Source organism: Camelus ferus, chromosome 10, assembly GCF_009834535.1.
Source record: "Camelus ferus isolate YT-003-E chromosome 10, BCGSAC_Cfer_1.0, whole genome shotgun sequence".
NCBI lineage: Eukaryota > Metazoa > Chordata > Mammalia > Artiodactyla > Camelidae > Camelus > Camelus ferus.
In genome coordinates, this window is record NC_045705.1 from 67,071,171 (window position 1) to 67,083,498 (window position 12,328).

Genomic DNA, 12,328 nt, shown 5'->3' on the forward strand with positions numbered 1-12,328 from the left:
GCCCTTTCCATCATTCTTTTTTACCACATGTTTAGAAAAGAGAATGCCAGAAGTTTCTATGTAATGATTGAATACCTGTTTGCATCTACTCTTGCACCATTGTCTTTTCTACAGCTAGCCATCTGGGAGAGTGGTGGTGTAACTAATACCTGTATCCCTTCAGCTTGACGTAGCTGTCAGAACTTGAGTTAATCTGAGATTCCATTTGTGTGGCCACTTTTTTACCATTTAAAAGTGATAATTAACTATATCACTTGATCAGGAGTGGTAAATTTTTTAAGGCAGTTTTGAAATTCTTTTTATTATTTGGGATTCTGGAAAACATGAGTTTGCTATATAGTTTGGTCATCTGAATAAAATAAACTGATTGGTTATTCAAGAGTATAACTCACTGTTAACCCTAGAAAGTACAAATTGCTTTTGAGTGAAGGGTAGTTGCAATAGATTTCAGTGTTCAGTTTGTGCCTGCTGTTACTGTGACATTGGGTTCAGCGAGGGCTGGTGTCTGTGGGAGGCAAAAAAACATCCTTTAGGTTGCCGAAAAACACCTAGAATAAAAAAGCGTGGCATGCTAGTAAACCATTTCGAATTATTTGGTAACATTGGTAGGCTGGAGGAGATTGGTGGTTGCTTTCCAGGGTTATTGTGAGGATTGAATATGTTTTTAAAGCACTTAGAGATTTGCTGTAGATGTTTACGCTTAGGGGAATGGGAAAAACCCTTATCCTTGATAGTGTTAAAACTGACACAGATAATCACATTATTGTTGACCTTCCAAATGCAGTAATCAAAAAGAAAACAAGAATTCAAATTCACTTTTCTGTTGTCTTTAAGAATTGGGTGCAGCTTGGCTGAAGCAGGAGCCTTTCTTATATCCTTACACTCCATATTGAGACTGGAAGAATTCTTTTTTGGAAAAAAACACTTTTTTTAAACAATGGGTTAATTTTTTAATATGTAAAGTGTCCATAGAAAACAGTAACACCATCAACCTAATGGAAAAATGGGTTGAATATGGACAGAAGAATGTGAAATACAAATGACTTTAAAATATGTACATGTTTACAATACAGATTTTTCTAGCTTCAAAATGATTCTATTAGTGGTAGAGATGATCAACATAAAAATAAATTTGACAGAAGCATTGAAATGTTTGATTATACTTTTAGGAAACAAAACTACAAGGAAATATTATTTATTATTTTAAGAGATCACATACCCATTTAGGGAGTCTATGGAAAGCCCTTTGACCTAGCCCTTCTGCACTAAGGAATTCAGCCTACAGAAATACTCATACTTGGATAGGAAGACATTTGTACAAGGATATTGAAGACTGGAATAAACCTAAATTTCAACCAACAAGAAACAGGATAAATAAATTATAATGGTAATAAAATTTGGTACAGCCATTAGGAGGACTGAATCAATCTGTGTGTCAGAAGGTAAACACTCTCCAAGCCAGGTTGAGTAAGAGGATCACACTTTCATATAAACTCATTAGATACACACGCACACATGCATAGTTTCTTTGTTACCACATGAAAAACTGTTTTATCTCTTCCCCAGGGGAACTAGGCCATGGAGGTCAGGAGTGGGAAGAACACTGAGTTTTCACCCAACAGTCTTTTACACTCTGAATTTTTTACTCTGTGTGTCTGAAAACATTTTTGTTCAGTTGTTAGCTATCACTTTGAACTTGCTGCATTGCAGAGTCCCAGCTCTCGGGGAACTTACATTCTGATGGGGTGAAAAGACAGCAGGCTCTGTGACAAGGGCAGCATTGGGTCAGTGGGAGCACAGAGCAGGGAGGTCAGGGTGGGAGGCTTCAGGGATGAAATACTGCAGCAAGAGACTGAGAGGAATCAGACATATTGAGAAATGTTAGCCATGCTGGGGGACATCTGCAAAAATGGAGACAGGGACAGGAGGTAGTGAAGGGACGTCAGTCACAAAGACCAGCCTGGGTGATGGCCCCGTGGCAAAAAGGGTAAATGAGAGGGAGGACGTCACTGTTCTCTGCTCTCCTAAGTAAACAATCCACGTCTTGCTTCAAGATGTCCTGTATTATCAAAGAAGACCCTAGATTCCCAGCAAGAGGGCCCGTGGGAGGGAGAAGGCACAGCACGGACTCTAGAGGCCTAGGGCTGTGTCCACCCAAAGAGCCTGGGGCTCCTGGCAGGCTGTCTTTATGTGTCCAGGGGTTACCCTAAGCTCTTGGAGTGCCCGGTGACAAAAAGCACGGCGGGGCCGAGTACTGGGTGCCCAAAGTCACTGCGCAGATGCAGAGCGACCACCTCCTCGCCCTGCCCGGCATGAGTGCAGTCACAGACCCACACCAGCTTTGCTGGGCCGCTGGGCGCGCTCCTACTTACCTCCGGCACTTACTGCCCATGCCCTCCCTCCTCCTGCTCCACTCAAGTGGAAGAAGAATTCTTTTTTTTTAAAATATTTTATTTTATTTTACTTTGGCAGGGGTGGGGGAGGTAATTAGGTTTTAACTTATTTTTAGGGGAGGTACTAGGGATTGAACCCAGAACCTCATGCGTACTAAGCATGCACTCTACCACTTGAGCTATAGCCTCCTCCCAAGAATTCTTGAATATAAGAAGGATAAAAACATGTAAAAAGAAAGAAAGGACGGAGAACTTCTGGCTATTATGTTAGAAATGTTGGAATAATCCAGGTGATTATATCCTGACTGAAGAAGAATCCCTAATGGTTGACCTTGGAAATGTCAAAGTTTTGAAATTTGACTGGGATTTTTTTGGACAAGCATATTAGAACTACAGTGCCAGTGAATGCTTTTTGCTTTTAAATAAGTATAATTGACATGCAATATTATATTAGTTTCAGGTGCACAACATTGAGCATTTGTATTCTTTGCAGAGTGGTCATCTGTATAGTGACAGTAAGTCTAGTTACCATCTGTCACCTTATAAAGTTAATATGATATTATTAGCTATATTCCCCCGTGCTGTACATTACATCCCTGTGACTGACTGACTTTATAACTAACTGGAAGTTTGTACTTAATCCCTTTCACCCATTTCACCACCTCACTCCCCTCTGGCAGCCACCAATTGGTTCTCTTTATCTATGAGTCTGAATTTTGTTTTGTTTGTTTTTTAAATTCCACATATAATTGAAATCATGTGGTATTTGTCTTTCTTTGTCTGACTTGCTTCACTTACCATAATACCCTCAGGGTCCATCAGTGTTGTCGCAAATGGCAAGATTTCATTCCTTTTTATGGCTGAGTAGTATTCTCTCTGTGTGTGTGTGTGTGTGTGTGTGTGTGTGTGTGTGTACACCACAACTTTATTCATTCATCCATTGATGGACACTTAGATTGCTTCCCTGTCTTGGTTATTATAAATAATGCTGCAGTAAGCATAGAGATGCATATATCTTTTTGAATACATGTTGTCATTTTCCCTTGATAGATACCCAGTAGTAAAATTGCTGGATCATATGGTAACTCTATTGTTAATTTTTTGAGGAGACTTCATACTGTTTTCCCAAGTGGCAGCCGCAGTTTACATTCCTACCAACAGTGCACCAGGGTTCCCTTTTCTCTACATCCTTGCCAACACTACTTATTTGTTGTCTTTTTATAATAGTCATTCTGGGAGTTGGGTATAGCTCAAGTGGTAGAGTGCATGCTTAGCATGCATGAGGTCCTGGGTTCAATCCCCAGTACCTCCTCTAAGAATAAATCAATGAATAAACCTAAATACCTCCCCCCACCAAAAAAACAAACAAACAAAAATAGTCATTCTGACAGGTGTAAGATTATCTTACTGTGGTTTTGGTTTGCATTTCTCTGATGACTAGTGATGTTGACCATCTTTTCATGTGCCTCTTGGCCATCTATATGTCTTCTTTGGAAAAATGTTAATTCAGATCCTTTGCCCATTTTTAAATTGGGTTTTTTGTTGTTATTGAGTTGTATGAGTTATTTATATATTTTGGATGTTAACTGTATGTTAATCAGACATATGATTTGCAAATGTCTTCTATTTAGTAGGTTTCCTTTTCATTTTGTTGATGGTTTCCTTTGCTGTGCAGAAGCTTTTTAGTTTGATGTAGTCCTATTTGTTTATCTTTGCCTTTGTTTTCTCTTGCCTTTGGAGTCAGATCTCCCCCAAAATAGCCAAGGCCAGTGTCTCAAAGAGCTTATTGCCTGTTTTCTTCTAGGAGTTTTATGGTTTCAGGTCTTACATTTAAGTCTTTAATCCATTTTTAGTTGATTTTTGTGTATGATATAAGATAGTGGTCCAGTTTCATTCTTTTGCATGTAGCTGTCCAGTTTTACCAGCACCATTATTGAAGAGACTATCATTTCCCTGTTGTATATTCTTGCCTCCTTTGTTGTAAATTAATTGACCTGGTGTGTGGGTTTATTTCTGGGTGCAAATGAATGTTTTGTAGAAGTGATTATTATAGGAAATTACATTTATTCTGATAGTATTGCTTTTGTTCTATGATGTACTTGGAACTCATCTTTTGGAGTTCTCTTCAAAGACACATATATAAACTAGAGTGAGGAAGGGAACTGAGTGATGTCTTTCAAAAAATAAACTTGTGTAAGAAATTGTCAGTGAAAATAGCACCACCACCACCACCGCCTTCAAATACAAGGTCCTAAAAATATTTGAACAGTGATGGCATTTTTAGAGTAAATAAGAGGTCTACTAAAATTGGCTCTTTTGCCCTCTGAGTTGTGACTTGTGGTAACAAAGTTGCTAGGTAAGAGTGTTATAAGGCTTTTTGCCAAATATGGAAAAGTTATCAGGTATCCATCAGTGTTTCTACCTAAAACTGGTAAGTTGAATCTTGTTCTCGTCTGGTGTATAACAATTTTATTTCCTTTAATTTTTACTTATTTAAAAAAAATTTTTTTGGAGGTACTGGGGATTGAACCCAGGACCTCACGCATCCTACACATGTGCTCTACCACTGAGATATACCCATCTCCTAATTTTTACTTCTTATAACTCATTTCTGCACTTTACCCGACCTCATTCCCTTAGAGACCTTTCCCAGTGTCTCATTTTCTTACATGTTTATGTAAATTCAGGTGCTGTGTGATCAGGTCTAGATCATCAGTGTCTAACTTTAAATTCCAGGTTTGGTTGTTCCTAGCACATAGTAGAGTAGGGCTACTTTACCATTGTCTCCCATACCATTTGTCCCATGTGTATGTATTCAAGAAATTTCAGCAAATTTAACACTGGCTAAAGTAAAATATACCAAAAGGTAAATTTGCAGCATAAGCAGCACTTTATCTTTTTTTTAAAACAGCAGCTTATGAGATAATTCACATACCATAAAATTCACCTGTTTAAAGTGTACAACTCAGTGGTTTTTAGTGTATTCACAGAGTTGTACAAATATCACTATTAATTCCAGAACGTTTTTAATTGCTCCCAAAAGAAAGCCATACCATGTTAACAGTTGCTTTCTGTTCCTCCCTCTCCCCAGCCCCTGACAACCATTAATCTAGTTATTATTTCTGTGGATTTTCCTATTTTGGACATCTCATATAAATGAATTATATGATACATGGTCTTTTGTGTTTGGCTTTTGCTTAGCATAATATTTTCAAGATTCTTCCATGTTGTAGTACGTATCAGTACTTCATTCCTTTTTATGGCCTAATAATATTCCATTGTGTAAATGTACTACATTTTGTTAATCCGTTCATCGTTTGATTGACATTTGGGTTGTTTCTGCCTTTTGGCTGTTATGAATGAATAATGCCTGTGAACCTCTTCATGCAAGTTTTTGTATGGACGTGTGTTTTTAATTCTTTTGGATATACACCCAAGAGTGGACTTGCTCGGTCATATGATGACTTACTCTATGTTTAACTTCTTGAGGAACTACCAAACTGTTTTCCAAAATAGCTGCAACATTTTACATTCCCATCAGCACCGTACGAGGGTTTCAATTTCTCCACATTCTCGTCCACAGTTGTTATTGTCTACCTTTTTGTTAATAGACATCCTTGTGGATGTGAAGTGGTGTTAAGTTGTATTTCCCCTAGTGACTGATGATACTGAGCATTTTTTCATGTGCTTGTTGGCCATTTGTTTATCTTCTTTGGGAAGACATTATCTTTAGCTAAATAGTGATGGTCTGCTGTTTAGAATGCTGTTACTTAGATTAACTTTCTTTATCTGCTGTAAAAGAGTTTGTTTCATTAATTCAAATGTTTTAGTCTATTCTTGAAAGTTGTTTTAGAAAGTTAATCTTGCAATGACCATCCCCATGAAAAAATTGTGTTTTGTATCCTGGCATAAATTGTATATAAAGATTGTTTGTCCCCACTCTGATAAGCAATGATAGACAAAATATTCAGTAGACCCTGTTGGGTCATATTTTTATTGTAAATGTGTATCTCTAGGCTCAAAGGGTAAGCAGAGGTAAAATTCACAAGTAGGGGACCCAGTGACTCATTAAAATTTTGTTAATTTGTGCATTCTGAGAGCACTGGCTGATCCTTAGTTAAGAAAAAGATCTATAAAGGCAAGAAAAATTGATGTTTAACATAGCAGCTGAAGTTGAAAGTAGCACTTCACACATGTCGGGGAAACTGATCGCTTTCAGACGGGCATGAAAGAGTGCTTGATTTCATCCTTATGTCCCTCTTTCCCCAGCGTGGTACCATGCGACGACGCTATGAAGATGATGGCATTTCAGATGATGAAATTGAAGGGAAAAGAACTTTTGACTTGGAAGAGAAACTCCACACCAACAAATATAATGCAAATTTTGTTACTTTTATGGAAGGAAAAGGTCAGTATCATTTGGGTTCAGACCTGCAGCCCCTTGATGTGGGAAGTTGTAGACTTTAGGAACTGGAGGTCAGCATCTCTGCAGCCTGTTAATACTGTAATGCTGTTTATCTTTATTTTCTCTTATTATACAGTGCCACTCATGCACTGCCCCCCCCCCCAATCTTCCCACTCTGTGAGTCATTCTCTGCTATATTAGAGGAAGCAAACGTTTATTAGGGCAGGAATGATGTTGGAATTTTTCCCTAAAGGCTTCTTCCTTCTCCCATCCCTTGGTTTGGGTTTAATTAAGAGTAGTAGAATGAAGATCCTTTTATGCACGTACCTGTCCCACCAAAACCGAGGTGGGATTCCATGTGTACCATGCAGCTTTGTTCCTTGGCAAACCAACAATGATGTCATGATACATATTGTAGTAAACAGAAATACATTTTTTTGGCTATTAAGAGGCTGGTGATGATAATTTCTACTTAGGATTTATGAGATGACTCAACAGCACTATCACCCGTTGGTTAAATTCTGAGTTATTGTGGAAATAACTCTGATTCTCAGCTCTCCCTATATCTTAAGAGATGCTTCTTAATAACAAGCACATGTTATCAACAGCAAAACTGTATACACAGAGATAGCAAACACAATCTCTAGCTTATTACTTAGGATCCTTTTTATGATCCTTTTGTCTTTTTTCAGCTATATACCTATTGCGTTTCTAACAATTCTTTTCCCACGGTGACAGATTTTAATGTAGAGTATATCCAGCGGGGTGGCTTAAGAGACCCTCTGATTTTCAAGAATTCCGATGGACTTGGAATAAAGTAAGTGTTCTCTGCTTGATTAGATGTGGTTGCAAAATGGCCATGTTACACCCAGGGCTATAGACAATGCAGTATTGATAACCCAAAGCAGTAGTAATTTCCCATTTAGTTTTAAAAATACGTATTTTTCTTCCTTTGTTAAAAAAAAAATGGTTGTAGTGAGAAAATATAGATGAGCTATAAAGAAAATAAAATTTAAATCTCCTAGAATCTACCACCCTGAGATAATTACCACTTTTAACCTTTTTTCATATATTCTTTTTCCCTATGTAAGTATGTACTTATATAAACATTTATATTTAAAATATATTTTTAAACCAATATGAAGATTGATGTGTCTTGACTGGGAAATTCTTAGTACTTTAAGAAAAAACTCACCCTGACTAGAGGAGTTGTGCTTCCCATTATACTTATTGGCGTTTGTTTCATAGGATGCCAGATCCAGACTTCACTGTGAATGATGTCAAAATGTGTGTGGGTAAGTATTAAACTGGAGGCCTTTTGGGTGTCTTTGAGGCAGATATTTAAGATTTACAACTAAGTCTTAAATCTCTGACTGAGATTTAAAGCCTAGGAACATTGAATTATATATTTGATTGACATACATACTACTTGAAGTAGTTTCTTAATTAGACACTACTATTTAGCAACTGAGAATTTTCTCAAAGGGAGTTACAAGAGTTGCTTCATTAGTACTATTTTTTTTATGTATAGTCAGTTTATATTTACAGTGTATCAATTTCTGGTGCACAGCATGTTTTAGTCATACATATACATACGTATATTCAGTAGTACTCTTTAGACAAAGAACGTTTGAACCTCTACTTCTTTCCTACCTGCTATTTTTATCACTGTGCAACCATCCTTTGCTCCATGAAGAGCCTGCCTTCCAGTGAAATTTTATATCCCTTAGCCAGGAATGAAGCTTCATTTACATCTGTGGTTCTTTTCCTTTCCCTAAACCCATAGAAAAATTTCCAGGAAATTTTCACCAATGCTACATTAGGTAACTTGGCCTAGGTTTGAAATTTTGTAAGCTGGGAAGTAGATACATTAAAATTTCTCTTCATCAGCGATTGGTTGATTTGAGTCCTTAATCAAATTTATATTTTATTGTATTCAAAATTTAGGAAAAGAAAGCAAATTAGAACAATCTAATTAAAGAAAAAAACTTCCTGAGGTCAGTAAGAGTTCAGGTGTATTTTCTGCAGATCATTGGTGTTCATTGTGGCCCTGAGACATGGCAGGATCGTTAGGAATTCAGAGATGGTCACTCTTTTCTGTACATTATTAGGCAGTAAAGTAGATTAAGACCTTTAGAAATGTTTCTAATAGGACAAGAAACTAAAGGAATTTTCTGATGCTTTCCTCCTAACAATATAGCTTCTATTATGTCTTGTCCTCTATGCTCCAGTGCAGTCTCTCCCTTTGAAATGACGTATTGCAGTACTATCTCTTGGCCACTTGAGGGCTCTTTTTAGACGGCTGGATAACTTCTGTTTATCCAAGTGGTAAATGTCCTAGGTAGAGGAAAGTTCTCTAACTCCCTGAATTTTTCACTCTCCTGCCTGTTTCTGTGTCAGAGTCCAGCTGTCTGCCTGTTACTATGTATTTCCTAGCACTTAGCACAGTCTCTGGAGTACAGTAGAAACTCAGTAAATCTGTTGAGTAATTAGAATGTTTTCCTACTCTTCATAAGGCAAGGCTCTCAGGGGACCTCAGAAAGTCTAGTACTTGAATACTTATCAGTCCATCACATGACTTTTCCTAATGGACCTCCAGGAAGTAATTCATTGGATCTATAAGTTAACAGACCACCACAGCTTTTCTCTGTTGGTTAGGCATTCTTATGAGTGTGTGGTCCACAAGTGACCTGTATCAGAATCATCTGTGATGCTTGTTAAAAATATAGACTTCTAGATTATATCATAGACTTACAGTATCCAAATCTCTTGAGCTATACAGATATAAGAACTTTTTCTGTCACTAGTCTTCTTTGGGATTTCTTCCCACTTCCTTACCACTCCCTCATGTCCTCAATATGTGTAGTGCTAATAATGATCTTCAGAGCCCTTCCTAACCTTATATTTTCCAGACAGACCTGTGGATGGTCACAGGTATCTGTTGTCATTTAAAATAAAGCAGTGATTATATCTAAACTAACAGAAATTTCAACTGACGCCCAACTTTGTGTCCAGCTGGTTTGATGTCTAGATAGTTTTTTTCTGGGATAACTGATGACTATACAATAATCCATTATTACCAAATGTACTTTGGCTAATCCGTTCTTTTCTACCTAAAGTATAGTGTTACATCTCGTGTCAGTTCATGTCCCGCAAAGAAGAAAACCATTCTGTCGTGTAAACTTTATGTGATAAGATATATTGATTTAGAGTATGGACTCAAAACTGGCTGGCTTCCAATCCCAGCTCCACTAATTACTAGGTGTTTAACCTTGGACAAATTACTTAAATTGAAGAACAGTGTCTAGCACATAAGATGTGTTCAATAAATGTTAGCTATTACTATGTCATTTTTTTCCCCCATTATTTTATCTAAGTGCTCTGGTAACACTGGCAGAGTGGAACTGTATTTGCTTTGATCTACATTCTTAAAGGAAGGCATTCACTTTTGTTTTTAATTTTTTTTTAATTATGGTAAAATACAGATAGCCTAAAATTTATCATTGTAATAATTTTAAAGTATCCAACTCAAGTGGCATTAAGTATGACAGTGTGCAACCATCACTCATATCTAGTTCCAGACCTTTTTCATCACCCCTAATAGAAACTTTCTGTCTCAGTGGACTTGCCTCTCCTGAATATTTCATGTAAATGGCATGATAAAATATGTAGCCTTTTGTGTCTGGCTTCTTTCACTTAGCATAGTGTTTTTGAAGTTTACGTTGTAGCACATAAAGTACTTCATTCCTTTTTATGGTTGAATAATCCACTGTATGGGTGTACTACATTTTGTTAATCAATTCATCTGTGTTTTTTTTTAATTGAGGTATAGTAGAGTTACAATGTTGTATTAGTCTCTGGTGTACAGCATGGTGATTCAGTTATACACACACATACATATAAAAGTCAGTTCATCTATTGATGGACATTTGGATTATTTTCACCTTTTTGCTGTTGTGACTAGAGCTGCTAGGAACATTCATGTATGCATTTTTGTTTGAACACATGAATAATTTGATTATTTTGTATATATACTTAGGAGTGGAATTGCTGGATCACATGGTCATTCTTTGTTTAATTTATGGAGAAACTACCAAACTGTTTTCCATAGCAGCTGTACCATTTTACATTCTGTTGGCAAAGTCTGAGTGTTCCAATTTCTCTACATCCTTGCCAGCACTTGTTATTTTCCTCTCTCTCTCTCTTTTTTTTTTTTAATTATGGCTGTCCTAGTGGGTGTGAAGTGGTATTTCAAGACAGTTTTGATTTAGCATCTGCCTTTTCTTCCAGATAATGAAGGGTAGGTTCAATTCATTGTCTTATATTATCAGTTATCTTTTTATGTGTATTCTACCATATCTAATTCATTGTAGCCATATTCTTGTCCTCTTGCCTCTTATTACCTCTTATCTCTAACTAGATTGTAAACTCCTTGAAGGCAGGGGACTAGGTCCTAACACTACTTGGTATATCCACCAAGGCCAAGTATATATAGTGGGTATTTGTTAGTTTCTTACAAATTAGACAGTATTCTTAATATTCCAATGGCAGCTCTTCATTCTCTCTCTCCCCTCCTTGACCACCGTCTTCTTAACCTTTCAGCAGTACTGCCTCTCTATATCTTCTCTTGTGCCATTGCCTCTACTTGGAATTCTCTCTGTTGTATCTTACTGAAATTCTGTTTGTTCCTCCAGGCCCAACTCAAATGTCTCTTCGTTCCCCTCTTTTTCTGAAAGTCTTCTCTGGTCTGTCTAGTTTAAAAAAAAAAGTGGTTTTTAATATTCTTTTTTTTTTTTTTTTTTACTACTGTTTAATTGTGCACCAGTTTTGTGTCAAACATTTTATTTCATTGACTAAGTCCTCACAATGGCATAAAAGGTGGTGTTATCCCCATGTTATAGAAAAAGATAATAAGGTTTGGAAAAGTTAAATAACTTACCTAATAAGTAATATTAGAGCTGAGATTTAAACTTAGGTATCTCTGGCTCTGAGTCTGTTGTTTTCTCCCTGTATAATTTTATGTACCTCTTGTGGCACTCTGCCTCTCGTTGTGGTGGTTACAGCTGGTTGAGAATCTGATACAGATCTTTGTGTCCATCAAGGTGTCTTTATCATTCAGTAAATATTTACGGAATGAATGAAAAGGGGTATTTATATTAGAAATACTTGACAAGTTTGAGAGATAACCATTTTAAATAGAAGATTAGACAAATTGAAATTTAATCTAGTACTCACTAAATTGTGGATCCTTTATTCAAATTGTGGGATAGGTTAGGTCAATCTTCAGACCTGCATCAAAGCAGTGGATAAGAGCATTGATTCTAAGGTGGGGCTGCCTGGGTTCTTGTCCTGCTTTGTCCTGGAAGTTACCTAACACCTATTTTCCCATCTATGAATGGTACTTCAGTGTTTAAAACTGTTAGGATTGAGTGAGATATTGAATATAAGATTGAATACCTGACCATATAGTAAACATATCATAGGGAATGATTGTTGTTTGTGATATTACCATTGTATTTCCTATTCTCTG

The 12,328-nt window shown here is 36.9% G+C and overlaps 1 protein-coding gene across 2 annotated transcripts in view; it reads left to right on the plus strand.

Moving 5' to 3' along the window:
* KDM2A (lysine demethylase 2A) overlaps positions 1-12,328 on the plus strand; it is a 96,287-nt gene that overhangs the window by 48,861 nt on the left and 35,098 nt on the right. For both annotated transcript variants that reach the window (XM_006179473.3, XM_032489955.1), the window contains 3 exons: positions 6,663-6,801; positions 7,537-7,615; positions 8,047-8,093. In XM_006179473.3, the coding sequence (XP_006179535.2) occupies positions 6,663-6,801; positions 7,537-7,615; positions 8,047-8,093 (265 nt within the window). The remainder of the gene's footprint in view (positions 1-6,662; positions 6,802-7,536; positions 7,616-8,046; positions 8,094-12,328) is intronic.